At 45.2% G+C, this 20,614-nt stretch overlaps 1 protein-coding gene across 1 annotated transcript in view; it reads left to right on the forward strand.

Moving 5' to 3' along the window:
- The window catches only part of LOC124019811 (uncharacterized protein KIAA0930 homolog), a 56,389-nt gene extending 44,959 nt beyond the window's left edge, over window positions 1-11,430 (forward strand). Inside the window, 6 exon segments of the mRNA XM_046335245.1 lie at window positions 2,611-2,751; window positions 7,850-7,891; window positions 7,893-7,989; window positions 7,992-8,038; window positions 9,446-9,640; window positions 11,134-11,430. Coding sequence (XP_046191201.1) covers window positions 2,611-2,751; window positions 7,850-7,891; window positions 7,893-7,989; window positions 7,992-8,038; window positions 9,446-9,640; window positions 11,134-11,430 — 819 coding nt within the window.
- Window positions 11,431-20,614: the final 9,184 nt, after the last annotated feature.

Below are 20,614 nucleotides of genomic sequence, written 5' to 3' on the forward strand. Positions count from 1 at the left end.
TATGTTCAAGAACAAACCATCAAACTGTCTCTCATGGGGACCACCACAGGAATGAAAGACCCAGAGTTACCTCTCCTGCAGAGGATAAGTTCATTAGAGATACCCGTGACCTGTTCAGAACCTCCCGAGACCCAATTTGGGTCGCAACCCACTAGTTGAGAATCACTGTTCTAACGTGTGCGTCTCTCTCGCTCTCTCGATCTCTCACTCTGTCTCTCTCGCTCTCTCGATCTCTCACTCTGTCTCTCTCGCTCTCTCGATCTCTCACTCTGTCTCTCTCGCTCTCTCGATCTCTCACTCTGTCTCTCTCGCTCTCTCGATCTCTCACTCTGTCTCTCTCGCTCTCTCGATCTCTCACTCTGTCTCTCTCGCTCTCTCGATCTCTCACTCTGTCTCTCTCGCTCTCTCGATCTCTCACTCTGTCTCTCTCGCTCTCTCGATCTCTCACTCTGTCTCTCTCGCTCTCTCGATCTCTCACTCTCTCTCTCTCGCTCTCTCTGTCTCTCGCTCTCTGTCTCTCGCTCTCTGTCTCTCGCTCTCTCTGTCTCTGTCTCTCTCTCTGTCTCTCTCTCGCTCTGTCTCTCTCTCGCTCTGTCTCTCTCTCGCTCTGTCTCTCTCTCGCTCTGTCTCTCTCTCTCGCTCTGTCTCTCTCTCTCGCTCTGTCTCTCTCTCTCGCTCTGTCTCTCTCTCTCGCTCTGTCTCTCTCTCTCGCTCTGTCTCTCTCTCTCTCGCTCTGTCTCTCTCTCTCTCGCTCTGTCTCTCTCTCTCTCGCTCTGTCTCTCTCTCTCGCTCTGTCTCTCTCTCTCTCGCTCTGTCTCTCTCTCTCGCTCTGTCTCTCTCTCTCGCTCTGTCTCTCTCTCTCGCTCTGTCTCTCTCTCTCGCTCTGTCTCTCTCTCTCGCTCTGTCTCTCTCTCTCGCTCTGTCTCTCTCTCTCGCTCTGTCTCTCTCTCTCGCTCTGTCTCTCTCTCTCGCTCTGTCTCTCTCTCTCGCTCTGTCTAGATATCTCTCTCTCGCTCTGTCTCTCTCTCTCGCTCTGTCTCTCTCTCTCGTCTGTCTCTCTCTCTCGCTCTGTCTCTCTCTCTCGCTCTGTCTCTCTCTCTCGCTCTGTCTTCTCTCTCGCTCTGTCTCTCTCTCTCGCTCTGTCTCTCTCTCTCGCTCTGTCTCTCTCTCTCGCTCTCTCTCTCTCGCTCTGTCTCTCTCTCTCGCTCTGTCTCTCTCTCTCGCTCTGTCTCTCTCTCTCGCTCTGTCTCTCTCTCTCGCTCTGTCTCTCTCTCTCGCTCTGTCTCTCTCTCTCGCTCTGTCTCTCTCTCTCGCTCTGTCTCTCTCTCTCGCTCTGTCTCTCTCTCTCGCTCTGTCTCTCTCTCTCGCTCTGTCTCTCTCTCTCTGTCTCTCTCTGTCTCTCTCTCTCGCTCTGTCTCTCTCTCTCGCTCTGTCTCTCTCTCTCGCTCTGTCTCTCTCTCTCGCTCTGTCTCTCTCTCTCGCTCTGTCTCTCTCTCTCGCTCTGTCTCTCTCTCTCGCTCTGTCTCTCTCTCTCGCTCTGTCTCTCTCTCTCGCTCTGTCTCTCTCTCTCGTCTCTCTCTCTCGCTCTGTCTCTCTCGCTCTGTCTCTCTCTCTCTCGCTCTGTCTCTCTCTCTCGCTCTGTCTCTCTCTCTCGCTCTGTCTCTCTCTCTCGCTCTGTCTCTCTCTCTCGCTCTGTCTCTCTCTCTCGCTCTGTCTCTCTCTCTCGCTCTGTCTCTCTCTCTCGCTCTGTCTCTCTCTCTCGCTCTGTCTCTCTCTCTCGCTCTGTCTCTCTCTCTCGCTCTGTCTCTCTCTCTCTCTCTCTCGCTCTGTCTCTCTCTCTCGCTCTGTCTCTCTCTCTCGCTCTGTCTCTCTCTCTCTGTCTCTGTCTGTCTCTCTCTCGCTCTGTCTCTCTCTCTCAGATCTGTCTCTGTCTCTCGCTCTGTCTCTTCTCTCTCTCTGTCTCTCTCTGCTCTGTCTCTCTCTCTCGCTCTGTCTCTCTCTCTCGCTCTGTCTCTCTCTCTCGCTCTGTCTCTCTCTCTCGCTCTGTCTCTCTCTCTCGCTCTGTCTCTCTCTCTCGCTCTGTCTCTCTCTGCTCTGTCTCTCTCTCTCGCTCTGTCTCTCTCTCTCGCTCTGTCTCTCTCTCTCGCTCTGTCTCTCTCTCTCGCTCTGTCTCTCTCTCTCGCTCTGTCTCTCTCTCTCTCACAGGACTTTGCTCTGTCTCTCTCTCTCGCTCTGTCTCTCTCTCTCGCTCTGTCTCTCTCTCTCGCTCTGTCTCTCTTACTCTGTCTCTGTCTCTCTCTCTCTCTGCTCTGGCTCGCTCTCTCAGCTCTGTCTCTCTCTCTCGCTCTGGCTCGCTCTGTCTCTCGCGCTCGCTCTGTCTCTCTCTCTCGCTCTCTCGCGCTGTCTCTCTCGCGCTCGCTCTGTCTCTCTCACTCTGTCTCTCTCTCTGTCTCTCGCTCTGTCTCTCTCACTCTGTCTCTCACTCTGTCTCTCTCACTCTGTCTCTCTCTGTCTCTCGCTCTCTCTCTCTCTCTCTGTCTCTCGCTCTCTCTCTCGCTCTCTCTCTCGCTCTGTCTCTCGCTCTGTCTCTCTGTCTCTCTGTGTGTGTAGGTGTTCTGTGACATGACGGTAGGCGAGGGGGAGATGGTGTGTGTGGAGTTGGTAGCCAGTGATAAGAGCAACACGTTCCAAGGAGTCGTCTTCCAAGGTTCCATCCGCTACGAAGCTCTGAAGAAGGTTTACGACAACAGGGTAAGTCTCTCTACTCTATAGATATCTATCTGGGATTCCTCTCTACTCTATAGATATCTATCTGGGATTCCTCTCTACTCTATAGATATCTATCTGGGATTCCTCTGAAGGTTTATGACAACAGGGTAAGTCTCTCTACTCTATAGATATCTATCTGGGATTCCTCTGAAGAAGGTTTACGACAACAGGGTAAGTCTCTCTACTCTATAGATATCTATCTGGGATTCCTCTGAAGGTTTATGACAACAGGGTAAGTCTCTCTACTCTATAGATATCTATCTGGGATTCCTCTGAAGAAGGTTTATGACAACAGGGTAAGTCTCTCTACTCTATAGATATCTATCTGGGATTCCTCTGAAGAAGGTTTATGACAACAGGGTAAGTCTCTCTACTCTATAGATATCTATCTGGGATTCCTCTCTGGAGAAGGTTTACGACAACAGGGTAAGTCTCTCTACTCTATAGATATCTATCTGGGATTCCTCTGAAGAAGGTTTATGACAACAGGGTAAGTCTCTCTACTCTATAGATATCTATCTGGGATTCCTCTCTGGAGAAGGTTTACGACAACAGGGTAAGTCTCTCTACTCTCTAGATATCTATATGGGATGTCTCTCTACTCTATAGATATCTATTTGGGATGTCTCTCTACTCTATAGATATCTATCTGGGATTCCTCTGAAGAAGGTTTACGACAACAGGGTAAGTCTCTCTACTCTATAGATATCTATCTGGGATTCCTCTCTGGAGAAGATTTACGACAACAGGGTAAGTCTCTCTAAACTCTAGATATCTATCTGGGATTCCTCTCTACTCTCTAGATATCTATCTGGGTTTCCTCTCTGGAGAAGGTTTATGACAACAGAGTAAGTCTCTCTACTCTATAGATATATGTCTGGGATGTCTCTACTCTATAGATATATATCTGGAATTCTTCTCTGCAGAAGGTTTACGACAACAGAGTAAGTCTCAACCTTTCCAATAACTTTTGTTATTGACCAAATACTTCATTTCAACCATAATTTGCAAATAAATAAATTAAAAACCCTACAATGTGATTTTCTGGATTTTTTCTCTCATTTTGTCTGTCATAGTTGAAATGTACCTATGATGAAAATGACAGGCCTCTCTCATCTTTTTAAGTGGGAGAACTTGCACAATTGGTGGCTGACTAAATACTTTTTTGCCCCACTGTATAGACAGGTGTGTACCTTTCCAGATCATGTCCAATCAATTTAATTTATGACAGGTGGACTCCAATCAGGTTGTAGAAACATCTTTCTGAATATTCTGTGAAAAGGTGAAATCAGCCTCAAGCTTGTGAGAAACTTTACTGCTTGAATTTACATAAAGACCTTGGAAAGAAGGAAACTGGATATGATTGTCTTGATGAAATGGAGTTTACAGACATTACTAACAGAGTAAAACACAGGACTTTGGACAAGACATTACTAACAGAGTAAAACACAGGACTTTGTGGACAAGACATTACTAACAGAGTAAAACACAGGACTTTGGACAAGACATTACTAACAGAGTAAAACACAGGACTTTGGACAAGACATTACTAACAGAGTAAAACACAGGACTTTGGACAAGACATTACTAACAGAGTAAAACACAGGACTTTGGACAAGACATTACTAACAGGAAAACACAGGACTTTGGACAAGACATTACTAACAGAGTAAAACACAGGACTTTGGACAAGACATTACTAACAGAGTAAAACACAGGACTTTGGACAAGACATTACTAACAGAGTAAAACACAGGACTTTGGACAAGACATTACTAACAGAGTAAAACACAGGACTTTGGACAAGACATAAAAGAGTAAAACACAGGACTTTGGACAAGACATTACTAACAGAGTAAAACACAGGACTTTGGGACTTTGGGACAAGACATTACTAACAGAGTAAAACACAGGACTTTGGACAAGACATTACTAACAGAGTAAAACACAGGACTTTGGACAAGACATTACTAACAGAGTAAAACACAGGACTTTGGACAAGACATTACTAACAGAGTAAAACACAGGACTTTGGACAAGACATTACTAACAGAGTAAAACACAGGACTTTGTGGACAAGACATTACTAACAGAGTAAAACACAGGACTTTGTAGTTTGTGGACAAGACATTACTAACAGAGTAAAACACAGGACTTTGTAGTTTGTGGACAAGACATTACTAACAGAGTAAAACACAGGACTTTGGACAAGACATTACTAACAGAGTAAAACACAGGACTTTGGACAAGACATTACTAACAGAGTAAAACACAGGACTTTGTGGACAAGACATTACTAACAGAGTAAAACACAGGACTTTGTAGTTTGTGGACAAGACATTACTAACAGAGTAAAACACAGGACTTTGTAGTTTGTGGACAAGACATTACTAACAGAGTAAAACACAGGACTTTGGACAAGACATTACTAAAAACAGACTTTGTAAAACACAGGACTTTGGACAAGACATTACTAACAGAGTAAAACACAGGACTTTGTGGACACAAGACATTACTAACAGAGTAAAACACAGGACTTTGTGGACAAGACATTACTAACAGAGTAAAACACAGGACTTTGTAGTTTGTGGACAAGACATTACTAACAGAGTAAAACACAGGACTTTGTAGTTTGTGGACAAGACATTACTAACAGAGTAAAACACAGGACTTTGTACAAGACATTACTAACAGAGTAAAACACAGGACTTTGGACAAGACATTACTAACAGAGTAAAACACAGGACTTTTACTAACAGAGTAAAACACAGGACTTTGACAAGACATTACAAGACATAACAGAGTAAAACACAGGACTTTGTAGTTTGTGGACAAGACATTACTAACAGAGTAAAACACAGGACTTTGGACAAGACATTACTAACAGAGTAAAACACAGGACTTTGGACAAGACATTACTAACAGAGTAAAACACAGGACTTTGTAGTTTGTGGACAAGACATTACTAACAGAGTAAAACACAGGACTTTGTGGACAAGACATTACTAACAGAGTAAAACACAGGACTTTGGACAAGACATTACTAACAGAGTAAAACACAGGACTTTGTGGACAAGACATTACTAACAGAGTAAAACACAGGACTTTGTGGACAAGACATTACTAACAGAGTAAAACACAGGACTTTGGACAAGACATTACTAACAGAGTAAAACACAGGACTTTGGACAAGACATTACTAACAGAGTAAAACACAGGACTTTGTGGTGGACAAGACATTACTAACAGAGTAAAACACAGGACTTTGGACAAGACATTACTAACAGAGTAAAACACAGGACTTTGTAACAGACAAGACATTACTAACAGAGTAAAACACAGGACTTTGTGGACAAGACATTACTAACAGAGTAAAACACAGGACTTTGTAGTTTGTGGACAAGACATTACTAACAGAGTAAAACACAGGACTTTGGACAAGACATTACTAACAGAGTAAAACACAGGACTTTGGACAAGACATTACTAACAGAGTAAAACACAGGACTTTGGACAAGACATTACTAACAGAGTAAAACACAGGACTTTGGACAAGACATTACTAACAGAGTAAAACACAGGACTTTGTGGACAAGACATTACTAACAGAGTAAAACACAGGACTTTGGACAAGACATTACTAACAGAGTAAAACACAGGACTTTGGACAAGACATTTGGGACTTTGGACAAGACATTACTAACAGAGTAAAACACAGGACTTTGGACAAGACATTACTAACAGAGTAAAACACAGGACTTTGGACAAGACATTACTAACAGAGTAAAACACAGGACTTTGGACAAGACATTACTAACAGAGTAAAACACAGGACTTTGGACAAGACATTACTAACAGAGTAAAACACAGGACTTTGGACAAGACATTACTAACAGAGTAAAACACAGGACTTTGGACAAGACATTACTAACAGAGTAAAACACAGGACTTTGGACAAGACATTACTAACAGAGTAAAACACAGGACTTTGGACAAGACATTTTGGACAAGACATTAAACAGAGTAAAACACAGGACTTTGGACAAGACATTACTAACAGAGTAAAACACAGGACTTTGGACAAGACATTACTAACAGAGTAAAACACAGGACTTTGGAAAGACATTACAGAGTAAAACAGGACTTTGTTAAAAAACACAGGACTTTGGACAAGACATTACTAACAGAGTAAAACACAGGACTTTGACAAGACATTACTAACAGAGTAAAACACAGGACTTTGGACAAGACATTACTAGTAAAACACAGGACTTTGGACAGAGTAAAACACAGGACTTTGGACAAGACATTACTAACAGAGTAAAACACAGGACTTTGGACAAGACATTACTAACAGAGTAAAACACAGGACTTTGGACAAGACATTACTAACAGAGTAAAACACAGGACTTTGACTTTGGACAAGACATTACTAACAGAGTAAAACACAGGACTTTGGACAAGACATTACTAACAGAGTAAAACACAGGACTTTGGACAAGACACAAGACATTACTAACAGAGTAAAACACAGGACTTTGGACAAGACATTACTAACAGAGTAAAACACAGGACTTTGGACAAGACATTACTAACAGAGTAAAACACAGGACTTTGGACAAGACATTACTAACAGAGTAAAACACAGGACTTTGGACAAGACATTACTAACAGAGTAAAACACAGGACTTTGGACAAGACATTACTAACAGAGTAAAACACAGGACTTTGGGGACAAGACATTACTAACAGAGTAAAACACAGGACTTTGGACAAGACATTACTAACAGAGTAAAACACAGGACTTTGGACAAGACATTACTAACAGAGTAAAACACAGGACTTTGGACAAGACATTACAACAGAGTTTTGGACACTAACAGAGTAAAACACAGGACTTTGGACAAGACATTACTAACAGAGTAAAACACAGGACTTTGTTACTAACAGAGTAAAACACAGGACTTTGTGGACAAGACATTACTAACAGAGTAAAACACAGGACTTTGTGTTTGTGAAATACAAGACAAGATCCAAAACGATCTATATCAAGTCTCCCTGTTGTGTGTTTGTCTTGTAGGTGAGTGTGGCAGCGAAGATGGCCCAGCGCATGTCGTTCGGCATTCTACAAGTACAACAACATGGAGTTTGTCAGGATGAAGGGGCCGCAGGGCAAAGGTCACGCTGAGATGGCGGTCAGCCGGGTCCCGACCGGAGACACGTCCCCTGCGGCACAGAGGAGGACCTGGACTCACCCCTACACGAGAGGGTAGGTAGAGTAGACAAATAGGCATGCACGCACACATACGAGAGGTTTGGACAAGTTTAACACACACACAAGAGGGTCAGCACACACAAAACACGTGTTTAATATGTGTTTCAGAATGGTCCACCACCCAAAGGACATCCAGCCAACTTGATACAGCTGTGGGAAGCGTTGGAGTCAACATGGACCAGCTTCCCTGTGGAACGCTTTGGACACCTTGTTAGAGTCCCACGCCCTGACGAATTGAGGCTGTTCTGCTAGACTAGAAGGTCAGGGCGGTTAGCGTCCTGTGTTTGAGTGTGTACACTGAGTGTACAAAACATTAAGAACATGTTCCTAATATTGAGTTACACCCCCTTTTGCCCTCAGAACAGCCTCAATTCGTTTTTATTTTATTTTAATACACTGTAGTATAATATATTACTACTGAGTTACTGCCATGTTTAATACACTATTATATTACTACTGAGTTACTGCCGTGTTTAATACACTGTAGTATATTATATTACTACTGAGTTACTGCCGTGTTTAATACACTATTATATTACTACTGAGTTACTGCCGTGTTTAATACACTATTATATTACTACTGAGTTACTGCCGTGTTTAATACACTGTAGTATGTTATATTACTACTGAGTTACTGCCGTGTTTAATACACTATTATATTACTACTGAGTTACTGCCGTGTTTAATACACTGTAGTATGTTATATTACTACTGAGTTACTGCAGGATGTTATATTACTACTGAGTTACTGCCGTGTTTAATACACTGTAGTTATATTACTACTGAGTTACTGCGTGTTTAATACACTGTAGTATGTTATATTACTACTGAGTTACTGCAGGATGTTATATTACTACTGAGTTACTGCCATGTTTAATACACTATTATATTACTACTGAGTTACTGCCATGTTTAATACACTATTATATTACTACTGAGTTACTGCCGTGTTTAATACACTATTATATTACTACTGAGTTACTGCCGTGTTTAATACACTGTAGTATATTATATTACTACTGAGTTACTGCCGTGTTTAATACACTGAGTTATATTATGTTATATTATATTACTACTGAGTTACTGCCATGTTTAATACACTATTATATTACTACTGAGTTACTGCCGTGTTTAATACACTATTATATTACTACTGAGTTACTGCCGTGTTTAATACACTGTAGTATATTATATGTAAGTCGCTCTGGATAAGAGCGTCTGCTAAATGACTTTAATGTAAATGTAAATATTACTACAGTTTAACTACACAGGTATAAGTGCAACTGATGGTAGTATTAGATATGTTCTGATTGGCTGTCTGGGTGTTGGTTCTGATTGGCTGTCTGTGTTTTCCCTGTAGTACGTTGGTTCTGATTGGCTGTCTGTGTTGTGTTTGGTCAGGTGACGTCGTTCAGCACCCCTCCCACCCCGGAGAGGAACCGCCCCTCGTTCTTCTCCCCTTCTCTCCGTCGGAAGGTCCCCAGGAACCGTATCACTGAGATGAAGAAGAGTCACTCAGCCAACGATAGTGAAGAGTTCTTCAGGGAAGAGGACGACGAGGGTAATGATATTTTATACCCAAACACCACGTGTTGTGTAGGATCTGTTGGAGAGAGAGTGTAGAACCAGGATGTGTTGGAGAGGGTGTAGAACCAGGATGTGTTGGAGAGAGGGTGTAGAACCAGGATGTGTTGGAGAGAGGGTGTAGAACCAGGATGTGTTGGAGAGAGGGTGTAGAACCAGGATGTGTTGGAGAGAGGGTGTAGAACCAGGATGTGTTGGAGAGAGGGTGTAGAACCAGGATGTGTTGGAGAGACAGGGTGTAGAACCAGGATGTGTTGGAGAGAGGGTGTAGAACCAGGATGTGTTGGAGAGAGGGTGTAGAACCAGGATGTGTTGGAGAGACAGAGGGTGTAGAACCAGGATGTGTTGGAGAGACAGAGGGTGTAGAACCAGGATGTGTTGGAGAGACAGGGGGTGTAGAACCAGGATGTGTTGGAGAGAGGGAGGGTGTAGAACCAGGATGTGTTGGAGACAGAGGGTGTAGAACCAGGATGTGTTGGAGAGACAGAGGGTGTAGAACCAGGATGTGTTGGAGACAGAGGGTGTAGAACCAGGATGTGTTGGAGAGACAGAGGTGTAGAACCAGGATGTGTTGGAGAGAGAGGGTGTAGAACCAGGATGTGTTGGAGAGAGAGTGTAGAACCAGGATGTGTTGGAGAGACAGAGGTGTTTAACCAGGATGTGTGGATCATGTGAACCAGGATGTGTTGGAGAGAGGGTGTAGAACCAGGATGTGTTGGAGAGAGGTGTAGAACCAGGATGTGTTGGAGAAGGGTGTAGAACCAGGATGTGTTGGAGAGAGGGTGTAGAACCAGGATGTGTTGGAGAGAGAGCTGTAGAACCAGGATGTGTTGGAGAGAGGGTGTAGAACCAGGATGTGTTGGAGACTAGGGTGTAGAACCAGGATGTGTTGGAGAGACAGAGGGTGTAGAACCAGGATGTGTTGGAGTCCCAGAGGGTGTAGAACCAGGATGTGTTCAGAGAGACAGAGGGTGTAGAACCAGGATGTGTTGGAGAGACAGAGGGTGTAGAACCAGGATGTGTTGGAGAGACAGAGTCCCTAGAACCAGGATGTTTTGGAGAGACAGAGGGTGTAGAACCAGGATGTGTTGGAGAGACAGAGGGTGTAGAACCAGGATGTGTTGGAGAGACAGAGGGTGTAGAACCAGGATGTGTTGGAGAGACAGAGGGTGTAGAACCAGGATGTGTTGGAGAGACAGGGTGTAGAACCAGGATGTGTTGGAGAGACAGGGTGTAGAACCAGGATGTGTTGGAGAGACAGAGGGTGTCAACCAGGATGGTCCAGACCCCCAGACCATGTCACTAACCTCATGGTCCAGAGAGACAGAGAGTCCCTAGAACCTCATGGTCCAGACCCCCACAGAGTGTCCCTAGAACCAGGATGGTTGGAGACCCACAGACCATCAGAACCAGGATCAGGTCCAGACCCAGAGAGATGTCCCTATAACCTGGATCATGACCCCATGCAGACCTGTGTACCATCAACCTGTCCTCTATCACCTCAGGTCCAGACCCCCAGGTCGGTCCCTATCACCTCAGGTCCAGACCCACTGACCGTACCAGGAGTCTTCCCTATCACCTCAGGTCCAGACCCCCACCCATCAGTCCCTATCACCTCAGGTCCAGACCCCACACCATCAGGTCCCTATCACCTCAGGTCCAGACCCAAACTATCAGTCCCTATCACCTCAGGTCCAGACTATCACCTCAGGTCCAGACCCCCCACCATCAGGTCCAGACCCACACACCATCAGTCACTATCACCTCAGGTCCAGACCCACACCCCTACCATCAGTCCCTAATGGGTCACTATCACCTCAGGTCCAGACCCCCACACCATCAGTCCCTATCACCTCAGGTCAGACCCACACACCAGGTCCCTATCACCTCAGGTCCAGACCCACACCACCATCAGTCCCTATCACCTCAGGTCCAGACCCCCACACCATCAGTCCCTATCACCTCAGGTCCCCACCATCAGTCCCTAACCATCAGTCACTATCAGTCCCTATCACCTCAGGTCCAGACCCCCACACCATCAGTCCCACCATCAGTCCCTATCACCTCAGGTCCAGACCCACACACCATCAGTCCCTATCACCTCAGGTCCAGACCCACACACCATCAGTCCCTATCACCTCAGGTCCAGACCCACACACCATCAGTCCCTATCACCTCAGGTCCAGACCCACACACTCAGTCCCTATCACCTCAGGTCCAGACCCACACACTCAGTCCCTATCACCTCAGGTCCAGACCCACACCATCAGTCCCTAGTCCCTATCACCTCAGGTCCAGACCCACACCCATCAGTCCCTATTCACCTCAGGTCACATGCACAGGGTTGCAGATCCCTAAAAGCAACAAAGATTTTACTGAGTTACAGTTCATAGAAGTCTAACTCTAATCTAGGATTTGACAGACCCACACAATCAAGTCCCATATCATTTCAGGTCCAGACCCACATCTTGGGCAGGTCCCTATAACACCTGAGCTAGAGGGAGTGAAACCATCTGTAACACAACAGCCAGCAGGTCTGGACCATGCTCTGAGGGTGCGGCTAACAGTCCCTATAGATCTCTGAGGGTGCAGGTCCAGACCCACACACCATCAGTCCCTAATCTAGATTCATTCAGTCCCTACTATCACTAGAGGACATGCTCTGAGGGTGCGGCTAACGTCTTCTAATCTAGATTCATTACACTTCCTAGAGGACATGCTCTGAGGGTGCGGCTAGATTCTAATCTAGATTCATTACACTTCCTAGAGGACATGCTTTACTGAGTGCTCTGAGCTACGTCTTCTAATCTAGATTCATTACACTTCCTAGAGGATTTGACATGAGGACATGCTCTGAGGGTGCGGCTAACGTCTTCTAATCTAGATTCATTACACTTCCTAGAGGACATGCTCTGAGGGTGCGGCTATCTTCTAATCTAGATTCATTACACTTCCTAGAGGACATGCTCTGAGGGTGCGGCTGGGGTCTTCTAATCTAGATTCATTACACTTCCTAGAGGACATGCTCTGAGGGTGCGGCTAAAATCTTCTAATCTAGATTCATTACACTTCCTGGTCTGGACATGCTCTGAGGGTGCGGCTAGCGTCTTCTAATCTAGATTCATTACACTTCCTAGAGGACATGCTCTGAGGGTGCGGCTAGCTCTGATTCATTACACTTCCTAGAGGACATGCTCTGAGGGTGCGGCTAGCGTCTTCTAATCTAGATTCATTACACTTCCTAGAGGACATGCTCTGAGGGTGCGGCTAGCGTCTTCTAATCTAGATTCATTACACTTTCTAGAGGACAGGGAGCCATTATGGACTTTCCCTGTCGTGTAAATTACAGTATTGACTGCTCATTGACTGTGTTGTCCGTCATCAGATATCCTGGAGGTGAGACAGAAGCCCATCCTGATGACATAGCAGATCAGAGCTCCAGTCCTCCTAACTACCCCAGAGCCTCCCTACGAAGTGCCTTCCTGCATCAGGCCCTGACTGACACCACTACAACCCAGTGGTGAGATGGAAAACTACAGCAACACTAACACCATCTGGTGGTGATATGGAGGAATTACAGCAACACTAACACCATCTGGTGGTGAGATGGAGGAATTACAGCAACACTACCACCATCTGGTGGTGAGATGGAGGAATTACAGCAACACTACCACCATCTGGTGGTGAGATGGAGGAATTACAGCAACACTACCACCATCTGGTGGTGAGATGGAGGAATTACAGCAACACTACCACCATCTGGTGGTGAGACAGAGAACTACAACCAAACCTGGAGTCAATGGCAAGAGGTGACTAAAAAACAACTTTGGAACAATGAAAACCAGCCAATCAAAAAAGTGCCTCTTCCCTCTGTCATGTTCCTGCTCGATGAGGATTCGCCGGTGGGTGTGAGGCGGTCGCCAGGGAAATGGGCATAGCAACCCACCTGTCCTGTCAGGATCACAATGGTCGTGAAAGTGCAGTGCCATTGGCTGAACTCTGACCTGGAACTAAAATGATTTAGAATGTCTCTGGACGAATCTAAAATGGAACTCTTCCTAGTTTAGTGCACTAACGTTGGCCTTAGCCCAATGTGGACTCTGATCTAAAGTAGTGCTCTATAAAAGGAATAGGGTGTCATTTTGGACAACGTCTCCTGTTTTCTTGTAAATACCCTGCTGCTTAACTATTCACTGATAAGCCTTTAGGAAAGGTTTACGCTTCTCCTGACAGGAACATAAAGCTTCCGTCTGTTTTGTCGTTGCGTGTTTGTATCTGCGAGGCGGGGAAGGTTAAAAGGATTGTGTGTGTGTGTACAACGTTGTCTAAGTCCCAGGGCTTTGTGGATGTGCTGCCTTCAGTTTGACACATAAAGGATGTTACTCTGAGACTAGAATGACACCTTATTGACCAGGGAGAAGGTTTCATCAGGCTCAGTCTGGAGATCCTTCAACTCTTAAGTTTAACGTGACCAACTTTCAACAGGGAACTGAAATTATCATCTATATAAAAAACAATGACTTGGAAATTCACACACGCACGTGTGAGAAAGAGGAGGATTTTCCTCAGCGCTGGAACAAGATGGCTGAATATAGAAACAGAAGGCCTGCTGATACTCAGCTTTAGTAGCCGTAGATACTAAACCCTGTTTCTGTCTGGTTGCTGTTACGTAGAGCCTGGTAACTGTGGGACTGTCTGGAACTAAGGGGGTGTGGCTTTACTGAGTGATATGCTAATCAATTCAAATTCTGGAGCGAATCACACGACTCTGAGGAGAAGGGGGAGGAAGTGAGCCTGGGATAGTTGTGTTTATGGAAGCCCATTCCTGCCACCCAAAATACAATAAAATGTCGACACTGCCTCAACATTTTGAGCCTCTAACTAAAACCATTTAGACAGAACATACATACACTACATGGACAAAAGTATGTGGACACCTGGTCGTCAAACATCTCATTTCAAAATCATGAGCATTAGTTTGGAGTTGGTCCTTTGCTGCTATAACAGCCTCCACTCTTCTGGGAAGGCTTTCCACTAGATGTTGGAACATTGCTGCTATAACAGCCTCCACTCTTCTGGGAAGGCTTTCCACTAGATGTTGGAACATTGCTGCTATAACAGCCTCCACTCTTCTGGGAAGGCTTTCCACTAGATGATGGAACATTGCTGCTATAACAGCCTCCACTCTTCTGGGAAGGCTTTCCACTAGATGATGGAACATTGCTGCTATAACAGCCTCCACTCTTCTGGGAAGGCTTTCTACTAGATGTTGGAACATTGCTGCTATAACAGCCTCCACTCTTCTGGGAAGGCTTTCCACTAGATGTTGGAACATTGCTGCTATAACAGCCTCCACTCTTCTGGGAAGGCTTTCCACTAGATGTTGGAACATTGCTGCTATAACAGCCTCCACTCTTCTGGGAAGGCTTTCCACTAGATGTTGGAACATTGCTGCTATAACAGCCTCCACTCTTCTGGGAAGGCTTTCCACTAGATGTAGGAACATTGCTGCTATAAGGGGACTTGCCACAAGAGCATTAGTGAGGTTGGGCACCGATGTTGAGCGATAAGGCCTGGCTCGCAGTCGTCGTTCCAATTCATCCTAAAGGTGTTCGATGGGATTGAGGTCAGGGCTCTGTGCAGGCCAGTCAAGTTCTTCCACACCGATCTCGACACACCACTTTTGTATGGACCTCACTTTGTGCACGGGGGCGTTGTCATGGTGAAACAGGAAAGGGCCTTCCCCATACTGCTTCCATAGTTAGTTTGGAACTCGGTAGTGAGTGTTGCCACGGGCGTCAGCACTCGGCGGTCCCGTTCTGTGGCCTACCACTTCCCGGGTGAGCCGTTGTTGCTCCTAGACGTTTTCCATTTCACAATAACAGCACTTACAGTTGACCGGGGAAGCTCTACCAGGGCAGAAATTTGACCAACTGACTTGTTGGAAATGTGCCACATTGAAGGTCACTGAGCTCTTCAGTACGGGCCATTCTACTGCCAGTGTTTGTCTATGGAGATTGCATGGCGGTGTGCTCGATTTTTATACACCTGTCAGCAACGGGTGTGGCTGAAACAGCCAAATCCACTCATTTGAAGGGGTGTCCACATACTTCTGTGTATATATACATACTCTGTGTTTCCTCATTTGTAGGATTCACCACATAATGCTATCTATCCACGTTGCAGAGTCCATTGCTGAACTGGCATTTGCCCCAACACTTTATATTGTTTAATAAAATAATTGACACAAAAGCATTGAAGAGGGACAAACTACTGGTGTTAAGACTGATTCGCCTCATGATTTGATTGGTCGACCCTACTGATAAACCACAGCTGGTCTAGAGTAGTCTACTGGTCTAGAGTAGCCTACTGATAAACCACAGCTGGTCTAGAGTAGTCTACTGATAAACCACAGCTGGTCTAGAGTAGTCTACTGATAAACCACAGCTGGTCTAGAGTAGTCTACTGATAAACCACAGCTGGTCTAGAGTAGTCTACTGATAAACCACAGCTGGTCTAGAGTAGTCTGCTGGTCTAGAGTAGTCTACTGATAAACCACAGCTGGTCTAGAGTAGTCTGCTGGTCTAGAGTAGTCTACTGATAAACCACAGCTGGTCTAGAGTAGTCTGCTGGTCTAGAGTAGTCTACTGATAAACCACAGCTGGTCTAGAGTAGCCTACTGATAAACCACAGCTGGTCTAGAGTAGTCTGCTGGTCTAGAGTAGTCTACTGATAAACCACAGCTGGTCTAGAGTAGTCTGCTGGTCTAGAGTAGTCTACTGATAAACCACAGCTGGTCTAGAGTAGCCTACTGATAAACCACAGCTGGTCTAGAGTAGTCTACTGATAAACCACAGCTGGTCTAGAGTAGTCTACTGATAAACCACAGCTGGTCTAGAGTAGTCTACTGATAAACCACAGCTGCAGGTAGCCTAGACAAGCCTTTGCACCCAGATCCCATCTGGTCATGTATTAGAGTCTAAAATAGGACTATTTACTGTACGTGTTAATAAGAGAGAATGTGATCAAATTGGTTTCCGATTCAAACTGCGGGTGGCTGAGCTACCTAGACCGTATCAACACAATAGTGTTGACATTGTGACTTTTAATTCCAGATGATACAACCCTGCATACAGTCAGCTCAGTCCTGGTCATTCTACTGTCACAGTCCTGGTCATTCTACTGTCACGGTCCTGGTCACAGTCCTGGTCATTCTACTGTCACAGTCCTGGTCATTCTACTGTCACAGTCCTGGTCATTCTACTGTCACGGTCCTGGTCACAGTCCTGGTCACAGTCCTGGTCATTCTACTGTCACAGTCCTGGTCACAGTCCTGGTCACAGTCCTGGTCATTCTACTGTCACAGTCCTGGTCATTCTACTGTCACAGTCCTGGTCATTCTACTGTCACAGTCCTGGTCATTCTACTGTCACGGTCCTGGTCACAGTCCTGGTCACAGTCCTGGTCATTCTACTGTCACAGTCCTGGTCATTCTACTGTCACAGTCCTGGACATTCTACTGTCACAGTCCTGGCCATTCTACTGTCACAGTCCTGGTCATTCTACTGTCACAGTCCTGGTCATTCTACTGTCACAGTCCTGGTCATTCTACTGTCACAGTCCTGGCCATTCTACTGTCACAGTCCTGGTCATTCTACTGTCACAGTCCTGGTCATTCTACTGTCACAGTCCTGGTGACAGTCCTGGTCATTCTACTGTCACAGTCCTGGTCACAGTCCTGGTCATTCTACTGTCACAGTCCTGGTCATTCTACTGTCACAGTCCTGGTCATTCTACTGTCACAGTCCTGGTCATTCTACTGTCACAGTGCTGGTCACAGTCCTGGTCACAGTCCTGGTCATTCTACTGTCACAGTCCTGGTCATTCTACTGTCCTCCTGGTCACAGTCCTGGTCATTCTACTGTCACAGTCCTGGTCATTCTGTCACAGTCCTGGTCATTCTACTGTCACAGTCCTGGTCATTCTACTGTCACAGTCCTGGTCATTCTACTGTCCTGGTCAGTCCTGGTCATTCTACTGTCACAGTCCTGGTCATTCTACTGTCACAGTCCTGGTCATTCTACTGTCACAGTGCTGGTCACAGTCCTGGTCACAGTCCTGGTCATTCTACTGTCACAGTCCTGGTCATTCTACTGTCACAGTCCTGGTCACAGTCCTGGTCATTCTACTGTCACAGTCCTGGTCACAGTCCTGGTCATACTGTCACAGTCCTGGTCATTCACTGTCACAGTCCTGGTCATTCTACTGTCACACTGTGTCACAGTCCTGGTCACTAGTCCTGGTCATTCTACTGTCACAGTCCTGGTCATTCCTGGTCATTCTACTGTCACAGTCACACAGTCCTGGTCATTCTACTGTCACAGTCCTGGTCATTCTACTGTCACAGTCCTGGTCATTCTACTGTCCTCCTGGTCATTCTACTGTCACAGTCCTGGTCACAGTCCTGGTCATTCTACTGTCACAGTCCTGGTCATTCTACTGTCACAGTCCTGGTCATTCTACTGTCACAGTCCTGGTCATTCTACTGTCACAGTCCTGGTCATTCTACTCCTGGTCACAGTCCTCCTGGTCATTCTACTGTCACAGTCCTGGTCATTCTACTGTCACAGTCCTGGTCACAGTCCTGGTCATTCTACTGTCACAGTCCTGGTCATTCTACTGTCACAGTCCTGGTCATTCTACTGTCACAGTCCTGGTCACAGTCCTGGTCATTCTGGTCACAGTCCTGGTCATTCTACTGTCACAGTCCTGGTCATTCTACTGTCACAGTCCTGGTCATTATACTGTCACAGTCCTGGTCACAGTCCTGGTCATTCTACTGTCACAGTCCTGGTCCTGGTCATTCTACTGTCACAGTCCTGGTCATTCTACTGTCACAGTCCTGGTCATTCTACTGTCACAGTCCTGGTCACAGTCCTGGTCATTCTACTGTCACAGTCCTGGTCATTCTACTGTCACAGTCCTGGTCATTCTACTGTCACAGTCCTGGTCATTCTACTGTCACAGTCCTGGTCAGTCCTGGTCATTCTACTGTCACAGTCCTGGTCATTCTACTGTCACAGTCCTGGTCATTCTACTGTCACAGTCCTGGTCATTCTACTGTCACAGTCCTGGTCATCCTGGTCATTCTACTGTCACAGTCCTGGTCATTCTACTGTCACAGTCCTGGTCACAGTCCTGGTCATTCTACTGTCACAGTCCTGGTCATTCTACTGTCACAGTCCTGGTCATTCTACTGTCACAGTCCTGGTCATTCTACTGTCACAGTCCTGGTCATTCTACTGTCACAGTCCTGGTCATTCTACTGTCACAGTCCTGGTCATTCTACTGTCACAGTCCTGGTCATTCTACTGTCACAGTCCTGGTCATTATACTGTCACAGTCCTGGTCACAGTCCTGGTCATTCTACTGTCACAGTCCTGGTCACAGTCCTGACAGTCCTGGTCATTCTACTGTCAAAGTCCTGGTCATTCTAACCCTATGACCTGACTTGAAAATATTTGGCCCCATCATAGTCCACATAAAGTCATTTTTTATTACTGTCATATCATACTACTAGGGCCTGGAGTTTTACTACTATGTCATATCATACTACTAGGGCCTAGAGTTTTACTACTATGTCATATCATACTACTAGGGCCTAGAGTTTTACCTGGTTTATTACTGTCATATCATACTACTAGGGCCTGGAGTTTTACCTGGTTTATTACTGTCATATCATACTACTAGGGCCTGGAGTTTTACCTGGTTTATTACTGTCATATCACACTACTAGGGCCTGGAGTTTTACCTGGTTTATTACAATGTCATATCACACTACTAGGGTCTGGAGTTTTACCTGGTTTATTACTGTCATATCATACTACTAGGGCCTGGAGTTTTACTACTATGTCATATCATACTACTAGGGCCTGGAGTTTTACCTGGTTTATTACTATGTCATATCATACTACTAGGGCCTGGAGTTTTACCTGGTTTATTACGGTCATATCATACTACTAGGGTCTGGAGTTTTACCTGGTTCATTACTATGTCATATCATACTACTAGGGCCTGGAGTTTTACCTGGTTTATTACGGTCATATCATACTACTAGGGCCTGGAGTTTTACCTGGTTTATTACTATGTCATATCATACTACTAGGGCCTGGAGTTTTACTACTATGTCATATCATACTACTAGGGCCTGGAGTTTTACCTGGTTTATTACTATGTCATATCATACTACTAGGGCCTGGAGTTTTACCTGGTTTATTACTATGTCATATCATACTACTAGGGCCTGGAGTTTTACTATGTCATATCATACTACTAGGGTCTGGAGTTTTACCTGGTTTATTACTGTCATATCATACTACTAGGGCCTGGAGTTTTACTATGTCATATCATAATACTAGGGTCTGGAGTTTTACTATGTCATATCATACTACTAGGGCCTGGAGTTTTACCTGGTTTATTACTGTCATATCATACTACTAGGGCCTGGAGTTTTACCTGGTTTATTACTGTCATATCATACTACTAGGGCCTGGAGTTTTACCTGGTTTATTACTGTCATATCATACTACTAGGGCCTGTCTATGTCATATCATACTACTAGGGCCTGGAGTTTTACCTGGTTTATTACTGTCATATCATACTACTAGGGCCTGGAGTTTTACTATGTCATATCATACTACTAGGGCCTGGAGTTTTACCTGGTTTATTACTGTCATATCATACTACTAGGGCCTGGAGTTTTACTATGTCATATCATACTACTAGGGCCTGGAGTTTTACCTGGTTTATTACTGTCATATCATACTACTAGGGCCTGGAGTTTTACCTGGTTTATTACTGTCATATCATACTACTAGGGCCTGGAGTTTTACTATGTCATATCATACTACTAGGGCCTGGAGTTTTACCTGGTTTATTACTATGTCATATCATACTACTAGGGCCTGGAGTTTTACCTGGTTTATT

The sequence above is a fragment of the Oncorhynchus gorbuscha genome, unplaced genomic scaffold (genome assembly GCF_021184085.1).
Source record: "Oncorhynchus gorbuscha isolate QuinsamMale2020 ecotype Even-year unplaced genomic scaffold, OgorEven_v1.0 Un_scaffold_688, whole genome shotgun sequence".
NCBI classification, from domain to species: domain Eukaryota; kingdom Metazoa; phylum Chordata; class Actinopteri; order Salmoniformes; family Salmonidae; genus Oncorhynchus; species Oncorhynchus gorbuscha.